Consider the following 23,374-nt stretch of genomic DNA (forward strand, 5'->3'; position numbering starts at 1 on the left):
ACTGACCTCAATGAGTGGGTGCTATTGGCTCACACCTCAGACACAAGCTGGGCGACCACACACCATAAACAAATCGCTTGGAAATCATCACTTCTTGGGCATAGTCCTTAAACACCAGTGGATCAGCGTTAATAATTGTTGACCTTTCTTATGAGCTTTTAGATGAAATAACTTAATGACTAATGCAATACTGGTGACCAGCAGTGACCACGGGCAAACACCAGATTTCATGAATACAGCATGGCTCTCGTAAATTTGAAATCTAAACCGATTACTGGGTCCAAAGACTCATTTAGTACCTATTTAAGTGCACTAGTGTTCACGCATGGTCGCGCCAACACGATATACCTACTATTAGTTCTTTATTGGACAGCTATACTTGCATCTATGTTCTGACCCTTCAGACAAATCAAGGGCTAAATAATGTTTTTCAGTCAGTCTCTCCATTGTTGTTAGTGGTGTTAGTAAGCCGGCTCATTTCAAGCTAACTTCCGTTTCCGTTTACACTCAGCAACCTTACAAATCAGCACATCTAAATTCTTCAAAATGTGGTTTCCACAATGTCATGACCATGTCCAAGTCCCTGTCAAGGAAAGATTCCAGGTAGAGTATGCTAGCAAGGGAGGTCTGCACATTTCACAAATCACACTGGGAATCAGGGCTTATCTAGAATCTGCACTCGGAGAGCTGTTCATTACACAAACTAGTTAGGAAGCCTGTAACATACAAGCTAAAAGGGGTTGTGGGGGAGGGGGAGAGATAAGCACACACAAGTTCCTTATAGTCATATAAAGCCACAACATTTTCTGCAGTTGCTGTTACAGATGCTGGCAGTGCTGAATTCACTCCCCTTGCCACTTATAATCTATGCAGTTGTGAAGTTGACATCTTCATTGATGTCATGAAAGGGTCACGAAAAGACAATATACACATATAGCAAGACACATCCCTCGGCAAACACTTGTGTATGAGCGCAATATAAATACAATATTTAATTTCATTTCAGTTCATCGACTTTGCCAATTATGTAGGCGCATGAAAGGTTGTAACTTCAAAGGTTGTACAAATCAATACATGAAAACAATAACAAGGGGCAAAGGATATGCATGTGTAACCGGTCAACGGGGTAAATATAGGAAGTCACACAGTAAGCAAATTTGCGATGTCAAAATGACCAGACGGTAAAGGGAGGAAGGTGTAATACACAGAAAATTCTATTGATGGGTGGGATGGGAAGGGCAATGAGGAATGTGTGGGAGGAACATCCAGTCGAAAGAACATCACTAGGGGTAATTTGTTCTTCAAATGGATTGTGTTCTCCCACGTATTCCTCATCTTTGATACAATACCAACGGGGGACGAGTAGGAGGTGAGTATGAATATTGTCATCAATGCTGTGAAGTACACTCTTCCCAAACCCTGCTTCTTGTCCCTCTGCAGAGTCCAGGCAGTAAGGTTTTGAAACTGTATGAAGAGAGGAGCAAATGGCAGCAGCACAAATGTCTTGTTCCGGTACCCCTCTCTTCTAAGCTGATGAAGTGTCCACACCTCTGGGCCCGTAGGCCTCCAGGAACGTCTTTACCAGCTAAATTTTAGAATTCTGTAATGCAAAGTATAATCCAGCGGGACAAGTGTGCGCTGCATATAAATGCAAATAAATGGAAATAAATAAATAAAAATAGCACCACCAGGTATCTTTTCACAGTGCCAACCTGTAGCCTGAGTTGGTCAAATGAAGCAAAAAAGGATAACACCATCGTGTATCTCAAAGAAAGGGATCTACATTCTTATCTTTGCACCAGCTACAAAATGTATTCCAACGGCAACGGTACAAAGACTTAGTTAATCGTCTTCTAGCCGAAAGCAACACTTCCATTACGTCCTCCGGGAGGTCTCAATCTTAATATCTCAACCGCTCAGAAACCAGGTGTGATGGTTGAGAGTCCTGATCTATGGGTGAACAAAGCTACCTCCCTCTTGTGAGAGAAGGTCCTCTCTTTGGAGAAGACGAATTGGAGGGTAGTTGGACATGTCCAGAAGTACCACGTCGTTCCTGGCCCAATCCAGAGAATTGAGAATCATGGTCTTCTCGGACCTCCTCAACCTCCTGATGACGTGAGGAATGACGGGGACTGGAGGAAACACATAGAGGAGTGGAAACTTCCATTCCACTACAAACGTGTCTCTCTGAGAGTTCTCCTCTGAGGAAATTCCCTGCAGCAGAACAGGTTGCAATTTCTGTTGATGGTGGATGCAAACAGATCCACTTGAGGGGTGCCCCAAAGGGTCAAGATCCCTTGAAGGACCTCTTGAGCTAATTCCCACTCATGGGAGACTGTGCTCTGCATGCTCGGAGCATCCGCTGCCGTGTTCTCTTCTCCAGCAAGGTGAACGGCCATGAGAGAGATTCCTTCTTGCAGTGCCCAGAACCAGAGCTGCATTGCCTCTCTGCACAATGGTAGTGACCCTACACCTCCTCTATTGTTGACATAGTTCATGGCCACTGTGTTGTCTGTCATTATCAGGACATACTTACCTCATACAGAGGGCAGGAAGGCCATCAGTGCTAGTCTGATTGCCCGCAACTACAAAAGGTTAATGTGCAGTCTGGACTCCAATTGAGACCAATAGCCGCTGGTGGTCCGATTGTTGACATGGGCTCCTCAACCAGTGAGGGATGCATCTGTAACTACTGGTATCTCCGGCCATGGTTGCCAGAAAAGTTTCCCTTTCAGCACATTCTCCTCGAAGGCCCACCAAAGGCGGACCTGTGTGACCTTTCTCGTTTCCAAGTTCATCAGGAAAGACCCGTTCAAAATGGTTACACTTTCCCAGATCCTTCAGGCCCTCCAGCTCCAGGATTGGAAGGTAGATGACATAGACTTGAAAAAGTCTTTTTTGGTACATGTTTAAAAACCTTCACAGGTTTGGCTTTGACGCAGAAGGTTTCGAAGCCGAAGTACTCGACCCGTGACTCGACAGAATCACAGAGGAATGAGGTTTAGGCTTCTTCTAGACTCGAGGCTTCGAATGCACTAAACGGGTCAATGGTTTAGAGCCCGGGCTCAAGGGCACATGAGCTGCAGCCTTTTCAGCCTTAGAAGGCGCACTGGGGTCATGGGACTTTTTTGCCTTCTCAAAGATTTTTAACATTCGAAGACGAAAAGTCTCCCACTCCGCCTTAGAGATTGACTTACCTGGACATGCTATCTTGCACTCGGGAGAGGAGCCAGAAGATGTCGAGCTGGAACTGTGATGTCTTTTTTTGGCCTTCTTACGAGAAGCCAAAGACAACGAGTGATTGGAACAACTGCGAGATCGCAGGCTATTCTTGGAGGGCTTTCTCAGTGGTGAACACCCCTCAAACTCCTTTCATCAGGAGATCTTATTTTGAAGGAGTCATCTAATGTGATTTATACTGAGGCCTACCCGTAGTGAGTTTCCCCTTCCTCTCTTTTAACACCTTTTCCTCCATCTTGTGCTCATGTCCGAGACACCATTAGACAAACGCTTTGTGGGTCCATAATGGACATCTTGGCCCCACAATCTCTGCATTTCTGGAATCCAGTTTTTGGAGTCAACATTATTGAGTTTAACCATCAAAAGCAACAAAAGCGCACCATATACAAAGCGAACTGTGCAGTGGGAAAACAGAACTGAAGTAACAGGCTATATGTACTGTCGGTGATGTCATGCTTGAGAGTGGACGGATGCCGTCAAGAGACATCGAGTAGACGATGCACTGCGCCCTCTACATTAAAAAAAATTCCGAAGCAGCTGACGCTGGAAGGAAATTATCAAAGATGATGACTATGTGGGAGGACACAATTCATTCAAAATATCCGTTTGCATATCAGTTTGGTCCCACACACAAGGGCAGTCCAGCACCGAAATGGTAGACAATTTTCACCCTAAATTACAGAGGGTAATCCAGACTTGGACCCCTTTGCTCACTGTGCCTTATGGAGGCTCAGCTTCACCTCACTGAGGAGGCCAAAGAAGGACAAAACACGTCACTGGGGTTGCTGATGGTACTCTTGTTCACAGAATTGCCTAGCATTTCATGCTGGACTGCCCTTAAAGGTGGATCCAGACTGATAATCAAATGGGTATTTCTCCTCTGTAAAGGGTGCAATGAGCTAAAAGGCAGTTGTAGACCCTCCTGATTGGAGAAATCCTATAGAACTGGGTATTTGACCCATGTTCATTCTCAGTAGAGGGGCTCCGACACCCTTGTTTGATTTGTAAAACTTGGGGTTTCACCCTAAGTTACCCAGGGTAATCAGACGTGGACCCCTTGCTCACTGTGCCTTAGAGACTCACCATCACCTCACAGAGGAGGCCTAACAAGGATGAAACACATCTGGGGTTGGTGAGGCTTCTCTTGTTCAGAAGAGAATTACTTAGCATTTCAGGGCCCTTGTAGGAGGGACTAGTCTGACATGCAAATGTATATTTCTCCTTTGTGAAGGGTGCAGTGATCTAAAACGTGGTTGTAGACCCTCCTGAATGGGAGAAATCCCATAGAAGAGGGTATTCGACCCATGTTCGTTCTCAGTAGAGGGGCTTCCACATCCTTGTTGAAATAAGCAAAGGTTGAACTCCCTGCCCCCTGCCTAAGAATGGGCTGGGCAGGAGAGAAATTATTCTAAAGAATACCACTGGAAAACAGTTGAAAAAGAAGATAGGAGAAGCAGAAGCCGGTTGTGGCTCCCTGGGGGCCATCGCCTTGTGGGGCCCCAGAGGGTTTAAAAAAAAAGATTTGATCACAAGGCAGAGTGTGGGGGACGACCTGCCATTATAACTGTGGGTCTGCACTGTGTGCACGGAGAAGCCCAGGCACCCACAGGGCCATGATGGCGGTTGGCCCAGCCGGGGACCAGTTTGAATGGGTGCAGCAATAAAGACCAGTCCGCGTGTGCAGGGCAGTCCATGTGACGTAGGAGCCACCCACTCTGAGCCATTATTTTGGGTGTGGCCCAGTGCCCCGTGTCAGACCACTTCGAGGCCAGGTGAAGTGGGCCCACAAAGAGAAGTCCTCCTAGGCCGTGTGTTCCAGGTGCCAGGTACAGCCCTAGAGGTGAAGAAGTGGTGGTGGGCAGGGCGGTGAAGAAATGTCCTAGGACTCACCACGTCGGGCAACCCAGGTGAAGCAGGCAGCTCCAGTACGCTGGCCAGAGCTCTGGTAAAAGAGCGGCCCACCCTCTGTGTAACTCCAACGCAAGGACGAGAGAGCTTGGAGTGTGCAACAGGTGCAGCAGTGATGAGATCGGGTGGCCCCACATGGTGGACAAAGCCACACAAAAGAGCACCAGAAACAGCAGCCCCCATTATTCCTCAGAGGGCAGACCCCACAACTCACATGGACAGCACCCAAGGACAAGAGGTACTGATAAGGGGTGGCTGGCTGCAGGAATCACCCATGTGTATTATACTATATTTGTAAATGTGTTTGCTGTGTATGTAAATGTGTATTTATGTATATGTATACGTATATAAGAATTTAAAGCAATAGTTATGAGATATAGAGTATTTTCATAGCTAAGCAGGGAAATATATATAGTGTTCAATATAGTGTCATGTATGTAAGGTGGGAAGAAGGGGTTTGGGGTAAGAAAGATAGAGTGTTGTTGATACGCTGGCATGAGGCAATGGGCCATCAACTTCCCCTTCACCTCTATTGTGGCCTGTGCAAGGTATAGGTCATGCATGGGTCTGTTCCATCAAATACACCATATAGGTGCCATTCTGATCCCACTAAGGAAGGGTGATCTGATGCGGCATATCCATTTAGAAAGAACTCACAGCAGGGTCAATAAAGAAGGCGCTTAGCGTTAGGCAGGAAGGGTTATGAACGTTTAATAAGAAAGTGTGTTTATGGTTTTATAAATAAAAACAGGTCCCCTTTGGGTTCACAAAACAATCCACCTAGGTGTCTGTGTCCCATTTGAGCAGAGTAAGGTAAGGACTTGGGGTGTAGCCCACCTCCTGTTTAACAACAATTTTATTTGCAGGTTGCAGTGTGTCCCTTCTTCTCCAGCTGGCATGGGAGGTGGGGGTGGTTTGTTCTTGTGGTAACTGCCCCTGATCTGGGGTGAGTGAAGCGCATACACTTGGTCCAGACCAGGACCGGAAAACAGGGGCTACATTCTTATCATAGTGAACTCACTTGGCATTGAAGGAGATGCCGGGGACCGGAAAGATGCAGTCTTTCACTTCAGGGTACCGATTCCCACAAGCCCACCTTGGCTTTCTATTGCACCTGTGGCCTCCTTCATCACATGATGTAAACCTTCTCAAAATCTCCAGACTCCGTGGAAACCTTGAGAGCTACCAGCAACCTTCCTCCAATCGTTGGCATCCTGTACTTTTCCATCTGTTCACAGTGTGACAAATCAACTTCCGGGGCACCAGTGGTCCAGAGATGAATATCGGTTTCAAAAGCATCAATCAACTCCACACCTCTAACACACCAGAAGGGATCCAAACAGATTGGAAACACAAGTCAATTATAAACCACCTTATCCAATGTTGGTAACGTGGACAGAATGGCAGGCTTATCTCTGCAAGGTCGTGGATTGTTGGTTAGTTGCAACAAAGTGAAAATACAATTATTACCCAATTATAAAAGGGACTGTCCAGTCAAGGTTGTATAACAATATCTAATTTATTATTATTCAACAGACATTTCTAGCACACTACAAAATACAACCCACCCTGTAAATGAAGGCAGATAACAGACAGTTTCAAGAAGAAAAAGGGATGCACTCTGGATACTAACTGGAGGGTAGTTGGTAAAGTAATTCATCTCACTGTTCAAGGTTATTTGGTTTCAGCACCAACGGAGCAAGGGGTCATAAATGTCACTAGGGGCATTCAGAGAAGGACCAGGGGGACAGATCCACAATGTACCTGGTGCTTGGGATGTTCTTGGTGCTCAACAGGGTCGATTTGGTACCAGGATGCTTTGAAGTTCCTACGACAGAGTTCAAAATGGGAGACAGCTGCAGGTATCAGGCGGCAGGCAGTTCGGCATGCGAGGCTGGACGGACTGCTGCAGGCGGACCTACATGTCGGTCAGGGTCAAGATTCGTTGTCTCTGTGCTGGTTGGCGGATATAGAACGCTGGTCGAGGCGTCTTGGGCGGCTTTAGTGTCTGCACCGTGATAACAGTCAGTGGTGCAGCTGTTTGAGGTCTCGACTGCCTCAAAAATGTTCTTAAAAGATGAACGCTGGTTGATGCTTTTCGTGGCACTCCTCCTAGCTTCTTCGCTGGGCTTGTGTCGTCCTTTAAGTCAAACAGCCTGAAGCTGAGGGGAGTGTTTGCAGGCAGCTGCCTTTTCCTTTGTTCAAATACTCTCTGGCACTTCCCACCTAGGAAGCTTGCCGGCAGCACCTAGCAGGGCACACTGTGTGCTGGCTGGGTACCGGTTCTGGAGCTGCTGGACAGGTCCTCTGAGTTTGGTATCGCCCTCTGATCCATGGGTGAGGTTTAGGGGAGGGATCTTGCTTCCTCTTGCAAATCCTGGCCTTCATTCACTGGCGGAAGCTGTAAGGCAGACTGTACCTTCAGCCAGGGTCCAAATGAGTCCTTCTTCTTACTTCTTTCGAAGTCATAGAATGATCTGCCAAAAGAGGTGCTCAAACCTCTTTTAAAGCCAAATGGGCCCCAGTGATTGGTGCGGGCTAAGTCTACCTTAATGAACACTCCTGGGTCCCCACCAACAATCTTCTGTTATGCGGGAGGTCATAACCAGAGTCCTTTGCAACAGGAAAGGTAAAGGGGTGACAACATGTACTACTAAATCCCACCCATCTTCCTGTCTGTTATGGATGAAAGTGTCTCTCTGGTTAATTGAGCTCTCTGTGGTTCCTGATTAAAAGCGGCACGTCTCCCTTAAAGCGGCGGTCAGACCAGACTTATGGTCGCTGCCAAACCACATACTTGTACCTTCCTGAATAGGGTCCCCCTGCAGGAAAGACCACTATAAACAGTTGTCCGAGACATGACAGTTCACTGCCCTTGAAACTATGAGGCGGAAGCTGACTTCAAGTTGACACAGATGCGTATCAAAAGGGTGTTGTGTATCCTGCCCTTTGCCAGTCCTGTGACCAGGCCTCTCGCAGGCCTGCTTCAATTAACTTCTCATCAGTGTGCACTGCCACCAGTAGGGCGGACAAGGGATAGGGTGGATCCATAGAGCCTTTGTCAGTTAATGAGGCTGGCCATAGCAGGAGGAAGATTTTGCCTTCCCCCTTCTTGAGAGGCTATGATGTACATTCCAGCGGAACATGACAGGTGGACTGCGCTTGTAGGCTGTGTCCACCCAGAGTACACGTGACTATGTGTTTGTTGTCCAGCGAGCATAGGAAAATGTGTGCGGATTAGCCCCACACATTTTGCAGAGGTTGATCTCTCATCATTCAATTTCATTAGAATGTTTTAAAAAAGCGGAAGCGAGTGCATACTCCCCACGTGGATGGTCGAATTCCTCACACACAATTCCATCTTTGTCCCGCATAACATTACCATTGTTCGCCTAGCATCACCTCTGAGCCCCAAAGTCTCCATAGTAAACTCAGCACGTTTCATCATGCTAGCAGCCCTAACAACTGTGGCCGTATGCTGCTGCTCATTAGAGCTACAGTCTTTCCTATGGAACATTGTCCATGCTAACGGGAGAAGAATCATAAAGCAAAGGAAATATTGTATTCTCCCACAACTCATCCATATTATTGTTCCCTTAAACCGTATCTCCTTGTGCAGAGCTGTATTGTTTCACAACTAGGTGTGTGCTTTATACAATCCCGCGCATACATACAAAACCAACACATAAATGATTCTAACCTGAATAAATTGGCGTGGCATGTGTGCTTTAATGGTAACTCGTGGCACTCGTGTTTTGTAAAACCTGCAGGTGAGAGAGAGACGTTTCTTGGTGGTACCCATCTATAGAGAGCTGTGGTAGTCTAGTTTAGCTCCCACTGTTGCTCTGGCTCTAATACATAAAAGGGATCCTGAAAAAAGAGAAGAAATCCTTTTAAAAAGCCCTGAGAAGCTAAACTACAGCACAGCTGACTTGTGCATCCACATTCGACTGTGATTCGAACAGAACATCTACGCTTTGTACTTGCGTACATGGCAACATTATGTGACCAAAAATATGTAGGAATCTAAACGTTTCAAAAATAGTAATTAGCATAATGATGACATCACAGGAAATTATGTCACATCAATTTGACTCAAAGAAATGACAGTGCATGACACCACAGGAAATTATGTCACGTGAACTTTGACCTTATCATATCACAGGAAATTACATCAAGTGACATATGGCCATGAAAAAATCACAGGAAAGTTCTACATAATGGTTGGGTACTGCACTGTGTAGAGCGCAAATCAGTCAGAGGGACCTGTGAGGTGTATACATTATAAGGGAGACAAAGAAATACAGCTGGGGGTTAATAGCCACTGATTATCGAGAAAGGATTTCAGGGAGCTGAAACAGGAAATACCGACTGAAAAGCTATAAATACTTCCATGTAAGCAAGTACCTGCTGTGGAAGAACTGGTGTGAAAAGTCGAGGTTATAATACTGGGAAGTGAGGACTGCAAGGGCTCCCGCAAATGCAGCTTGTAAGACAAGCTCGAGAACAAATCTAATATAGAGAGACATGTATTATAACTACTGACAGGCACCATGGGGCAGTTCCTGGGGGCCTCCCTGAGGCTCATTGCCCCTTTCAACTGAAAAAGTTGAAAGGCCTTGATGCCGTCCCTGCCCTTGACACATCACATATTTCAAAAAGTAACTAATTTACCTGCCTTAGAGAATATTTGTTTGTAGCTGTGTGTATACAGCACAGCCACTGGGAAGTTCACTATTCTGAAGTGAGAGACAGAGCACAAGTTCAGAGGTCTGAAGAAACACAGTATATTATTCCATGGCACAATGAGCTCAGGCAAGCAGCTCTGAGAGGCACGGATCGTGTGTGGTGTCCCAGTGTGACGTTCTGACACTTGCTTGAATCTCACGGTGCCCGAGCCCTGGGCAGAGTGTCTGTCTCACGTCATTTGTGGACAGACAGACTACATCCAGCAAATGAGTGGGCCATTTAACACGCCCACCTTCATGATGATGCTCTCGTTGCTCACGTTGTACAGGACTGGCTGGGCCTGGAAACGAGCTAGGCCTGGAAATCGGTAGGTCTTAACAATGAAATTTGTAGGCGGTAGGACTTCGTAAAATGCAGTAGCCTACCGCCCAAATCAGTAGGGTTGGCAAGTAAGCACTTGTGCCTTGGGGAATAGAGGCCTGGAGTCAATGGCTAACACTGGGGGCTAGACGATACGTGTCCACCTGACGGCAAACTTGGTTTCATTTCTATTAGGCCTGCGCCAATGGGCCCGCATTTATACACTTGTCTCTGATCCTCTAGAATCATCTAAGTTTAAGGCCTCCCTTTTTTCTGCGCATTGCTTAAAAACCCCCAGCATCCTACAGTACTCTGAGACAGTGGTGAGTGAGAGGAGAGTCTCGTGCAGTTCATCCGCAAACCCCAATTTCCTTGATTTTGATGAGCAATGCAGTGGTTCTTGGCAATCGAAGAAAGATTAATGCTAGAACCCACGCGGAATACATTCCAAAAATGGCTTCCTGAATAAGCTCACTTTAGTCACAATTGTGACGTCCCGAGTTACGGATAGCGCGCATGCGCGAGCCTCGTTGTGGCCCGCGCATGCGCGGTTGCAATAAAGTGCGCCCGTGCGGCAGTTCCCGCCGGGACGCGGACGAGATAACATCGCGTCCCGTGTCCTTCCTGTGTGCCTGTATGGATGCATGCGTGTGTGGGGTCCCGGGGGCCACATAACAACTGGCGACGAGGCGGGACCACCGCCGCAACGTGGGCCCAACACGTGGGTGCAGAGGAACAATAAATCTGCGTTGCTACGCGGTGACACGGAGCGGACCCAGCGGCAACACTCCACGTGGAGTAGCAGTAGCGGCCTGAGAAGGTGCTCGTGCGCTGCCATTCCAAGAAGACGCGACAAATTTTTGGAACCCTGACCGCCCCCAACAATCTGGGGACGATCACAACAACACAGAGAGCGCAAAACGTCTGGGCAGAGACCAAGGAGTGAAAACGACCTGGTATACCGTAGTCTGAGGTACGTGGAACCCCACCCTAGTCAGGTTTGCGGCCTCCAAATCACCGAGAGGTGCCTGTGCGACCTGTAAGGATGGCGGGAAGTGAGGGCGAAACAGAAGCTGCGACAAGAGTGATAAGGACTCAACAAGGGTCGCTACTGCCCATGCAGGAATTTGATACTTCTGGCCCCCCGTCCAAGCTAGGCCCCAGGTGGCTACTATGGGTGAAGAAACTAGAAATGTACTTCACAGCCACAGGAACCACCGATGATGACTCAAAAAGAGCGACGCTCCTATATTCGGCTGGGCTAGAGGTGATGCGTATATACGAATCACTCAACTTGCAGATAGTCACATACGCCACGGTAAAGACTGCATTGGAAAACCACTTCATACCCCAGTCAAATGTAGACTATGAAAGATTCCTCTTTTCCAAGGAGAAACAGCGGGAGGAGGAATCACTTGACCAATTCTGTGCCAGGCTGACATTAATGGCTAGCACGTGTCGCTGGGACAACGAAGAGTCGATGATACGACACCAGGTGATCCAGGGATGCAGCTCAGGCAAACTGAGAAGGCAAATACTGAGGGAGCCAGGATGGTCACTGCAACAAATACAAGACAGTGGCCGGACATATGAGCTGGCAGAATCCAGAGGTGCGAACATGGACGCAGCGGTCCACCCCAGCACACGGGATGTGGCGTATGCCATAAACAAACGGTCCAGGCCGAGAGACAAATGGACCCCAAAGTCTTCCGAGAATAACACCCCTGCCACCTCTGGACCTTCCTGCAACGACTGTGGATATGACCTGCCACACACGGAGGAGTGCCCAGCCAAGGGTAGGTCCTGCGGACGGTGCAATGAACCAGGACACTATGCCCGCATGTGCCGCGCCCCTGCTCCGGTGCCGGTGCAGAGAGGACCCGCGAGGGCACGGGGTAGCGGTTTCAGAAGACAGCGAAGCATCGCAGCGCTTGAACTAGAAATCCAAAAGCTACAGCTCGCAGAGTAAGAAGAAGAAGAAGAGGAAGATGAAGTCTTTTTCATCTCTAACATCGCATCGGGGAGCAAACGGAAAAGACAGCCCAAGTGCGAAGTGAATATATTGGGGGTGCCAACACAAATCCTCATCGACACAGGTGCATCGGTGTGCGTTCTAGCGGAGGAGCACTACCTGAGACTCCCAGGCCCTCCAACACTAGACAAATCCATGGCGAAAATTTTCACGTTTGGGGGAGATACTCCGTTGCCTCTCAAAAGTGTATTCATGGCACCCGTGTCCAAGGGGGAAGTATCAATTAAGGCCAGATTCTTCGTCACAGAGGTTAGCCCACACTCCCTACTCAGTTGTGCCGCATCTGAGGCACTAAACCTCGTCCACTTCGCATACGAAGTATATCAGATAGACATTGAGACACTGCTAAACAAATTCTCAGGCATCTTCGAGGGGATTGGGAAATTGAGAGCGCCCCCGGTGCGACTCCACATAGACGACTCAATCAGGCCCACGGCCCTGAAACACAGGCGGATACCTTTCCACCTCAGGGAAAAGGTGGAGGAAGAACTCCGATCCCTTGTCAGCATGGACATCATAGAGAGAGTAGAGGGGCCGACGCCATGGGTCTCCCCGATCGTGGTGACGCCCAAACCAAAACAACCCGGGGCGGTTAGAATATGCGTGGATATGCGGCTGCCCAACGCAGCGATTAAGAGGGAAAGACACATAACACCGACCCTCGACGACATCATTGGAGAACTACAAGCCGCCAAGGTCTTTTCCAAATTAGACCTAAGAGCAGGGTATCATCAGCTGGAACTCCACCCTGACTCGAGGTATATAACAACATTCACGACGCACGATGGCCTCTACCAATTCAAACGCCTAAGCTTCGGGGTCTCGTCAGCCGCCGAAGTATTCCAAAACACCATCCGGGGAGCCCTAGCAGGCCTCAAAGGCGTGTTGAACATGAGTGACGACATCCTGGTGTTCGCAGCCTCGGAATCGGAACACTTGAAGAGGCTGGAAAGCACCCTCCAAAGGCTGAAAAATCTAGGCTTCACGTTACATCGACAAAAATGCGAGTTCTTCAAGGACCGCATAGGCTTCTTTGGCTTCATCTTTCATGCAGCAGGCGTGTCCCCTGACCCGGCCAAAATCAAGGACATCAAGAACGCTGCCGCCCCACAATCCCCCACCGAGGTGAGAAGCTTCCTGGGGATGGTAACATACTGTGGGCGGTTCATCAAAGGGCTAGCGTCAACGGCAGAGCCGCTCAGGGCGCTGACGAGGAACGACACCGCATGGAAGTGGGGCGCCAGGGAGCAAGAGGCATTCCAGACCCTGAAGACCGCCCTGTCCGATGGCGACACCATGGCGTATTTCAACCCTGAAGTGGAGTCCGAAGTGGTGGTAGATGCGAGCCCGGTAGGGGTTGGGGCTGTACTGCTGCAACCTGACGAACGTGGGGATATGCGCCCTATCGCATACGCAAGTAAAGCCCTCTCCACTACCGAAATGAAATACTCACAGATTGAAAGGGAAGCACTAGCCATCCTGTGGGGCTACCGCCACTTCCGCCTATACATCCTGGGCAAACCTGTTGTGGTGGTGACGGACCACAAGCCTTTGATACCAATACTAGCCGGCGTGTCATCGAAACCACCACCCAGGATCGAAAGGTGGATGCTGGCCCTGATGGAGTATGGGGTACGACTGGTGTACAGGCCAGGCACCAACAATCCGGCAGACTACCTATCACGCCATCCCAACAAAGAGAGTCCAGATACAGACATTGGTGCGAGTGACTGTCACGGACTATGTCAAGTGGTGGAAGGTTCCCTTCCAACGGCGATATCAAGAGCAGCCATATCGACGGAATCAGCCAACGACGAGGTCTTCGGCATTGTCCGGACGGCAATCAGAAGCGGCGACTGGAGAGAGGTGCTGCGGGACAACTCGCGCCGACAAGAAGTGGCCCGGAGAGACCTCCAAGCGCTCTGGAAGGTGCGAGAGGAGCTGTCCATCTCGGACGACGGGCTCATACTGAGAGGACGCCAAATTGTCGTGCCAAGGACGCTGAGATCCCGGATACTAGAACTGGCACACGTTGGCCACCAGGGAGTGGTCAAAACAAAGGCACGGTTAAGAGCAAAAGTATGGTTCCCGGACTTGGAGAAAATGGTAGAGAACTTTGTAAAAAGATGTCTAGCGTGCCAGGCCGCGACCCCAGGGGACAGAGCTCTGCCGATCCGATCTATGGAGCGCAGCCAAAAACCATGGGGGACAATACATGTAGACTTCGGATCAACAGGACGGGGCATGTACTTTGTGGTAGCGGTGGACCAATGGTCACGATACCCCGAAGTAGAGATAGTTGAATCAACGGCGACGGAATTCTCAACGAAGGCACTAGACAAGATGTTTGCCACACATGGGTTCCCAGACCTTATATGCTCGGACAACGGCCCGCCGTTCACCGGCTACCAGTTCGCCACCTACCTCAAGGAAAGAGGAATCCAACATCGCAGGGTGTCCCCACTCTGGCCACGGGCCAATGGGGAAGCCGAAAGGATGATGCGGACCCTCAACAAAGTCCTAAGAATATCCGCCAGCAGCGGGGCAGACTTGGAGAGAAAACTCGTGGAATTTCTAAGGGAATACCGCACGACGCCTCACCAGTCCACGGGAGTGGCACCTGCGGAAGCACTATTCGGACGATGCCCAAGAGGACTGCTACCGGAGGAAGAAGGCCAAACACCCGGAATTATCGACAATGAGAAGATTCGGGAGGAGCGAGTCAGGCGCAACGAAAAGGAAAGTGAACGACGAGGGTTGCAGGAAAAGGAAATGCGGGTAGGGGACACGGTGTTGGTCAGGAATCGACACCCGGAAGGCAAACTGTCTCGCCCATTTGAGCCACGCCCGTGGAAGGTAACCCATGTGAAGGGCACGATGGTAACGGCGGCCTGCGATCGAGGGACCGTCACACGCAACCGGTCGTTCTTCAAGAGAATGGAAAATCCAGTCGAGAATGAAGCACCGGAGGAAGCCACAAGCACGGAGGAACCACCCGCCGACCAAGGCGAGAACGGGCAACACGCCCCAGCTGGAGCCGAACCCGGCTGTCCCATGCGGGCCGAGACCCCACCAAGATATCCCGTCCGCCGAGAGCGGAGGTTGCCAGGCTATCTCAAGGACTATGTACTAGACTCGGGCAACTAAGCCGAGAAGACCTGATGGGACGTAAGTGTAACTGCTAACGGCTGTGTTCAAGGCCACCAATTGTTTTGGGGTCTATGTACCCCGCAAGTTTGTGTTCCATTTTTGTTAAAGTTGAAAAGGGATGTGACGTCCCGAGTTACGGATAGCGCGCATGCGCGGGCCACAACGAGGCTCGCGCATGCGCGCTTGCAATAAAGTGCGCCCGTGCGGCAGTTCCCGCCGGGACGCGGACGAGATAACATCGCGTCCCGTGTCCTTCCTGTGTGCCTGTATGGATGCATGCGTGTGTGGGGTCCCGGGGGCCACATAACAACAATACACACCTCCACAAACCTAGATTCTAAAGAAAGCTAAGGTTCCCTTTAGGAAACCTTTCTCTATGTGTTTGGTTTGTGTGAAGAGGGGGTGTGTTGTGACGCATTATACTGTCTGAGTGAGTAATGATGCTGTGGCGTGACAAGTGCCTAAGTGTTCTGTGCATCCTGTCAGTTGCTGGCAGTTACAAGATGGAGCCTGCTGTGAGAAGGTGCCAGATCGTTCGGGAGGGGGGGTGTGTGGGGGAGGGGCTTACAGGGTGTTTGTGTTCTATAGGTGGAAAAAGGAATCCACTTTTGCAGTTCGGCCTGGTGGTTAAATCACTGCAGACATCTTTTTTTTTTTTCTTTCGAATTTGTGCTCACTCCTTTGTTGGCTTTTTTTTGTTTTGCAAGGATATTCTTTTTAAGTGTTTCATTTATTGTGGAGAACTAGAATGTTGTTTTATTGACATTGTATCTGCTCCATTTTAAGAAATGTCACTCTAACGAGTCTGCCTCAATGCCATTATAATAATGACTGTGTCGTAGGCCCAAAAAGAGTGCTGGTTGCACAGTGCAGCAAGCAAAGTGCTCCTCGCATCCTGCATCCCGCAGTGTCTGCATGTGGGTCCCTTGACAAAGGTGAGCCGCTCACAGAAGGAAGTCCCGGCTGCATGCGCCAGGCGGTCACATCCTGGACCGTGCATGTGTCAGCAAGACTTGCATTGCACACCAGCACCCACGTGTTTGGGGTTCTCTGGGCACGTGTGGGTGCTGAGTGTGCATTGCCAGTCTCAAGCCTTTAACCTCTTAAGTGCTGAGGACGAGTATGCTCGTCCTATTTGCACAGACATGAATAAATGCGTAGCAGTTAATGGGAGGCCGCGTCTTTTGCCTTCTCTGCATTACCAACCATGTTTCTGAGGTGAAAATGTAAACCATCAATCAAAAAGCTTGTGATCTGCCGTGCAGTCATAGGCCTGCACTTTGATTTCCCTAGGCCTGACCAGTGAAAATGCAGGACAGGCCCAGCAGGGGAACTTGCAGAGAGAGCCTATGTTCCCGAGGGCATCCATTTGCCTCTCCTGTCTGTGAATTGACATTTGCATATGCAGTTACATTAAGAGCTGCCAACCACATGCAAAGTGCGCGTTTTTTCCACTTGAGTATGCACATTGCACACGCCAGCACGGAAAGAGGTGTGTGACTGGGACCCGTGTGTCTAAGGATTGCCCTTAATACCTGAAACAACATCATTGTTTGTGCAGTTAGCCACGCTAATCTTTGTGTCATGCTGAGGAGAACACCATTCACACTCAGTGTAGAGTTTCATGCGCCGAAACGTGTGAAGGAAGCATCAGGTAATACTGGCTCCAGTTGCGACAACCCGTAGAGGAGTTAGGTTGTGATACTGACTCCAGTTGCGACAGCCCGTAGGGGATTCGTTCCAGAGAAAGCCAGTAAGAACGATTTTCATTCCTGGGTGCTGCACTTTCCTACTGTGACGTCATGGCAGAGGATTATGGTATTCATGATCAACTGCTATGATAGCAGGGGATACAGCATTATTTCTTCCTGATATCATTTTTTTACTTTTTTTCGGTTACTGTGGGGCAGGGCAGTTTCTAGCCAACTTGCTGCCCAGGGTGAAACATCAGAATGTGCTCCTCCTCCCCCGACTGGCACACGTCACTCCCAAACTACACCTCTGTCATGTGACAAAGCCCCTCCTCAATATGAATAAATAATTGCTATATAAATGAAGCTGGTTTCATTACATTGTAATTCAAGTACTTTACAGTAGAAATAGAATGTGAAAAATACAGCTGTTGCTACTAAAGTAAATGTTTTTTGTCACCTGCGCTTAGGCTCTTAGGAAAGGCCTTGCCTGAATGCAGTTTCAAACTGTCCGTACTGGCACACTGTGGTGTTACCAGGCTGACGAGGTCTGAGGGCCCACTGACCAATGGCCCTGTGTTTCATGTGTTCTATTCGTACCACCTCACTTGTATTTCGCAAGGGCCAATACTAGACTAACCATATGAATTATTTTCTGATAGAAGGTTATCATTTCAAGATGCACAGTCTGGTACATTCTTATTGTACTGTTCAAAATATCTCTCTGAGAATGGGAAAGCGGACAAACAGCACCAATGAGGATTCCTGTATGCCTTCCATTAAATCACAGAGCATTTCAGGACTATAACATTGATCAGAGATGTATACATTTGGTAAACAAATCTGTGATAAAAGAATTGAATGTGTTAATCTATAAATTCATAACAGATGCATGGCTTGGTGCTCACATCACGTTCACAATACTCACCCTAACATTAAAGTGTTTGTAACCATGAACCATGCATGCTCATTTGGACAGCTTACGGTTTTGGATGCGAGTATAACATGCCTGCAACATCAGCCACTTGAATCGGCAACAAGGGCTATTTTGCTTCTTGTTTCTGAAGAATTTTAGAGGAAGAAGGGCTGGGTCTCAGTGTGGGCATGGCCAACCCCGATACAGAAAATTTTTTAGGGAATTATATCTACAGATGGGGCAGGTTTCCGCACAAGAGAGACCCAATAAACAATGCAAAGAAAGGCTACACAGAAAGGAATGTATCTCTTTCAAACTTTAGCCTGACCAGTAATAAACCAATGAAGGGTTTTAAACCAAACCCGCTTATGGTGCATGGTAAAGGGTCCACAGTTCCTCAGTCACTACCTCCTCACTATTACGCAGGCCTCTGGGTCATTTTGGCAAAAAAGAGCAGGCCCATGCTTTATCTAACAAAGCTGACGTTAGCATCTCTTAGTGCTGGCCTGCAGCTAGTGAAAATCATGGTGTGGCAGTGTAGACATGGCGTTTGGCCTAGTGAATTTACAATTTGAGGCAACGTCTTTGATTGCTGTAGGTGTTTAAGTGTGGGCAAAGTATGGCATGCTCATCAGAGCCACATACACAAAACATCCCAGTGTGCTCTTATAGGGACATTGGGCACATCAGACAAAAACAGGTGTGTGTGTGTATATATATATATATATATATATATATCGTATATATATCATATATATATATATGTTCTGTTACATAAGGGAGCACCACACAGACGTCATTAACCAACAGGGTGGTGATTTGTGCACCGCACAAATCATTGGTGCACACATATCACTGCATTGATTTGCCCTGAACTACTGTCTGCACGGTGACACACAATGAACTCTACTTTCCTAATCAAGGTTCCAGGTGACATTGAGTTGCCATCAGGTGTGCGCACTAAGCAGTGGCTGACTTGTTTAGACAATTAAAAGACCTTTGATGCTGAGCAGATGCATTTAGTCCATGTCCCAAAGCAGCCACTAGAATACTTAAGCAAGAAAATTAGAGTTGACCTTCCCAGGGATGCACCATATGTAACTAAAAAGTAATATATATATATATATATATATATATATATATATATATATTAAAAAAAAGGTTTGGTGTGTCAAATAAAGAAACCTAAACAAAGATAATTGTTTAAAGCTGTTCAGTGTGACCCATTAATTGTCTTTGAAGAATGCATGGGTTTGGTCAGCTAACTGATACTTTTGCTGGCCTGGTGAATAAAAATGCCCCATGTTCAGGTCTTATTACTGAAATGTCAGGCAGATACTGTGTAAAAACAATGGCTTGTTAAGTGAGCCATCACTTATAAATTGCTCCACTTGAAAGGCTATCAGCACAAAGAATGAGGGGCAAAAGGTGTGTAACTCCAGAGCACCTCACATGCTGCGTTTGGAATATGCATGCCTTTGTTTGCATATTCCGAACACATCCCAGTGATCTACAAGTTGAGCAGCAAGCTGCACATTGCAGAGGAGCAATCACCGGCACAGAAGGCTGCTTAAATCTGCTGTCCTACAAGCTCAGAAGCAGCTTTCCGGGTGGGACCCTTACTGTGCCCACCTCCTGAGCTATTTAGCTTGCGCCATCGCCTGCCTCGCACGAGCCAAGAAACGGTGCTGCTGTAGGGTCGGCGGAGAGGGAGCTTGGCATGTTGTAATGTTGCATATAGTCCCCTCATGCCTCCACTCTACACCCCTACCACGCTGGTCCATTAGGAGCAGTGAAGGGGGTGGAAAAGGGGTGCATGGAGGGCATGCACAGCATTATATCATTAAATAAGAATTCATTGGTTTCTTACATTGCACTTGATGCCAGGAGAGGGTACCGGACCCGTGCTGCTCAGTGTAGTCTTGTTTACAAGACCAGAGTGTTGCCCCTGAGCTATCTTTCCCGTGTAGCTTTCCACTAGGGCGTGTATTCCACCTGTGAGCTCTGTAGGACATCATAGATAAATCAAGCTTTGCTCCCATTGTCTATCAGAAATCACTCCTCTCTGGAACATACATCCCAGCAGTTGATGGCTAGTGTAGCGGGTTGTACTGTGACATGTGCGGCTACGTCCGGGCGTTCGGTGGCATGACTGGAGAGTTGATGGTGCAGCTCCCATGTTGGGAGCGGAACTTCACTTCAAATAAAATCCCTTACCTCTTGCAGCGGTTCCTGGTCCTTCTTATTGCCCGATACTCCACCTTCCCCGCGAAGGCCTCACCGCAACAGCTGTCCATCTATACTTCTACATGTTCGCTAACATTTTGGGCATATTTTCACAAATGAAAACGGTGGCTATAGTTTACAGTTGGCAAGTGAAACCTTTATTGAAAACACTTCAGAATGTGATGTGGGCTGCATCAATTGATTGACAAGAAAAGGATGGAAGTGAAACATGTCAGAAAAGATTGTGTTGGCTCATAATGCTCTTCTCTTTTGAATTAAATCAGGTAATGCAGTTATTAGGAAAGATGGAAACGTCCATTACTGAGCAGAGCTCCAGAGTCAAGACAGCCCAGGGCGAGCAGTCCCACGAGCTTCAGCTCCTAGATATCAAGTAAGTGAATGGGAGATTTGTAATTACATTAATGGACTCTGATGGACGGTGCTAGCCCAGACCAGGGAACTGCCTCCATTAATCTGTGTGCATTGCCAGCCCGGCCCTAATGGTGTAATCAAGAGGCAGCCAAGAGAAACATATACTAAAGGTTTCATTAAAACCTGTGCAGCCACCATAACATTCCAGTGGAAAGCGAGAACTGCAGGGGGTGCATGATAAGGACAGGAACGAAACCAGGGAATAGAAGCTGGTACATTCTAATGATGCATGCAGAGAGGGTATGGACAAGTTATAATAGAACATATGTTTATTTAAACATGCATTGCACAAACACATCTGTTGTGATGTCACGATTCGCGCCTTGAAACACTTGTGAATAGGCGCGTTAAAAATGCCATATCATATATCATGTCATGTGGAAGGCGGGATGGTGGAAAGTGAATTTTCCAAGTGCAACATAGGCCACATAAATTGCCTCTTGGCGCTTGATCTAGAAGAAACAGAACTGGTTGGTGAGTTGGGTCTCTATATTTACCGGGGAAGAGGCAGATTGTGTCAGTAGTGGGGAAGGGTGTCCTCAAACCCCTAATGGCCAGCAGGAGGCAATGACACAAATGCCTACCTCCTTTTCAACTCAAGGTGCAGTGGGACAAGGCCCACTTGCGCCATTTGGGTTTGCATATGAGGACTGTGCAGTCTAGTGATGCTGTAATGTGGACTATTCATTTTATTCCAGTGAGGCCTTGGGTAGCAATTCGATGGGTTGGAGTTTACAAAGAAAGGCGAAGGGTAGATGTTGCTATGGGCTATTTCCAGCAGTAATCCCAACATTAAATAAAAGAAGGCGTTTGTTGTGCACTGATTCTATGAAAGAGGTGGCCATGGTTATAGCAGGGGTTATTAGCCGCTGCGCTGTAGCATAATATACATGTAGATAACCAGAGTTTTACTCTACGCACACTTATGGGTGATGCGGCCGCTGTGGGGGAAGAGGCATCCGCTCTTTTGTGCCCCACACTTCTTTGCTCGCCGCGCATCAAGTCATGCAGTCCATGTTCTCCGTGTGGGATTCTAGGGTGCGCATGACTGCTAGACCGTTAAGACACTGGTGTGGAATGCGAGTGGAGGTTTGACTCTATGCTCTGCGGAGAAGGAAGAAGGGAAGGAAGGAAGGTAACTAACGGAAGGGAAGGGAAAGGGAAGGGAAGGGAAGGGAAGGGAAGGGAGGGGAAGGGAAGGGAAGGAGATGAGATAGGAAGTGAGGAGAGGAGAGGTAGGGGGTGTGGTGGAGCATTTGAGTAGATTTTAGGAAGGAGGTGGAGCAAGGAGGAGAAGTGGGGAATGATGTTTGTTTGTTTGTTTATTTAATTTCTAATGTGCACCAGACCCAAGGGTAACAGGGCGCAGCAAAAGAAGGATATGCAAAGCTTACAAGTTACAAATTGAGCAACACAGTGACATAGTAGTAATTACAGAGGACAAATGATAGGTGCAATTTACAAAGTATGTACATATTATGCAATCATAGAATACATTTGGGAGAGAATAAGATAACATTTACACAGGCGAGTCGGAGGGAAGATTGGATACAAAGCGGTTATGCAGTAGTCATGCTTCGTTGAGAAAGGCGATGTAGCTCTTTCTGAAATGAAGGTAGGATTGGTCAGCTCTTAAGTCGTGATGTAGGGAGTTCCAGAGTTTAGCCGCCTTCACTGGAAAGCTATTGCCACCAATCTTAGTAGATTTGAATCTCGGTACCACGAGACAATTAGCATTGATGGTTCTGATGGGTCTGGTGGAGGATCTTCTCGATAGTTTGTCAATGAGGTAGATAGGGGCAGCATTATGTAGAGCCTTGTGAGTTAAGGAGAAAGTTTTACAGTTTTTAGCTGTATCTTGTCTTGTGCGGAGAGCCATTTGTATTGGCATCTAATAGGGGTCATGTGTGCTCTTTTGTTGATGCCTAGAGCAACTCTGAGAGCATTGTCTTGTACAATTTGGAGTTTATGGATGTTAGTTTTGCTAGTGCCGCAGTAGAGGGCATTACAATAATCTAGTCTTGATAGGATAAGTGCTCTGGCCAGAATAATGCAGTTGTCATTAGACAGGAAAGGCTTGCCTGCGCTAATGAATTTGCAACTGTAAGCTGTGGTAGATGCAAGAGAATTCACTTGCCTATTAAAGGACATAGTAGCGTCCAGATAGAATCCCAAGGTTTTTACCTCCTTAGAGACTTTGATATTATTACCATCAATAATGAAAGAGGTGTATGCAGAGCCTAATTTGAAGATGTTGGAAGGGGTGCCCAGAATTATCAACTCTGTCTTATCATTCAGGCAGAGGCCGTGAGTGGCCATCCATGCTTGAAGGATGAGATAGATCTTATTCACCAGCGCCACGTCCTTGTCATGATCCCCAGAAAGCGTGAGGAGAATCTGTGTATCATCTGCATAGTTAGTGTAGGTGATACCCAGAAGGTCCAAATCGTCGAACAGTGGCTTGGTGAAGAGGGTGGGTGATACTCAGGAGCCATGGGGCACCCCACAGGTGATTGGGGACGGGTCAGCCTCTGCTGATGGGGAGAACACTCTTATTGTTCTGTCACTCAAGAAGGATTCGATCCATCTGATCTCATCAGCAGAACTCAGGGTTTTGCAGAGGACCTTGTGGTCCACCAGGTCGAATGCTGCAGAGAGATCAAGTAGTAAGATAAGGGCAGTCTTCCCACTGTCTCTCAGTTCATCGATACGTGTTTTTAGGTCTATCAG

At 47.9% G+C, this 23,374-nt stretch overlaps 1 protein-coding gene across 1 annotated transcript in view; it reads left to right on the forward strand.

The window, feature by feature from the left end:
* FAM81B (family with sequence similarity 81 member B) overlaps positions 1-23,374 on the forward strand; it is a 627,314-nt gene that overhangs the window by 391,880 nt on the left and 212,060 nt on the right. The window contains exon 6 of the mRNA XM_069627645.1: positions 20,497-20,603. Coding sequence (XP_069483746.1) covers positions 20,497-20,603 — 107 coding nt within the window. The remainder of the gene's footprint in view (positions 1-20,496; positions 20,604-23,374) is intronic.

The sequence above is a fragment of the Ambystoma mexicanum genome, chromosome 6p (genome assembly GCF_040938575.1).
Source record: "Ambystoma mexicanum isolate Mex_15411 chromosome 6p, UKY_AmexF1_1, whole genome shotgun sequence".
Classification (NCBI taxonomy): Eukaryota; Metazoa; Chordata; class Amphibia; order Caudata; family Ambystomatidae; genus Ambystoma; species Ambystoma mexicanum.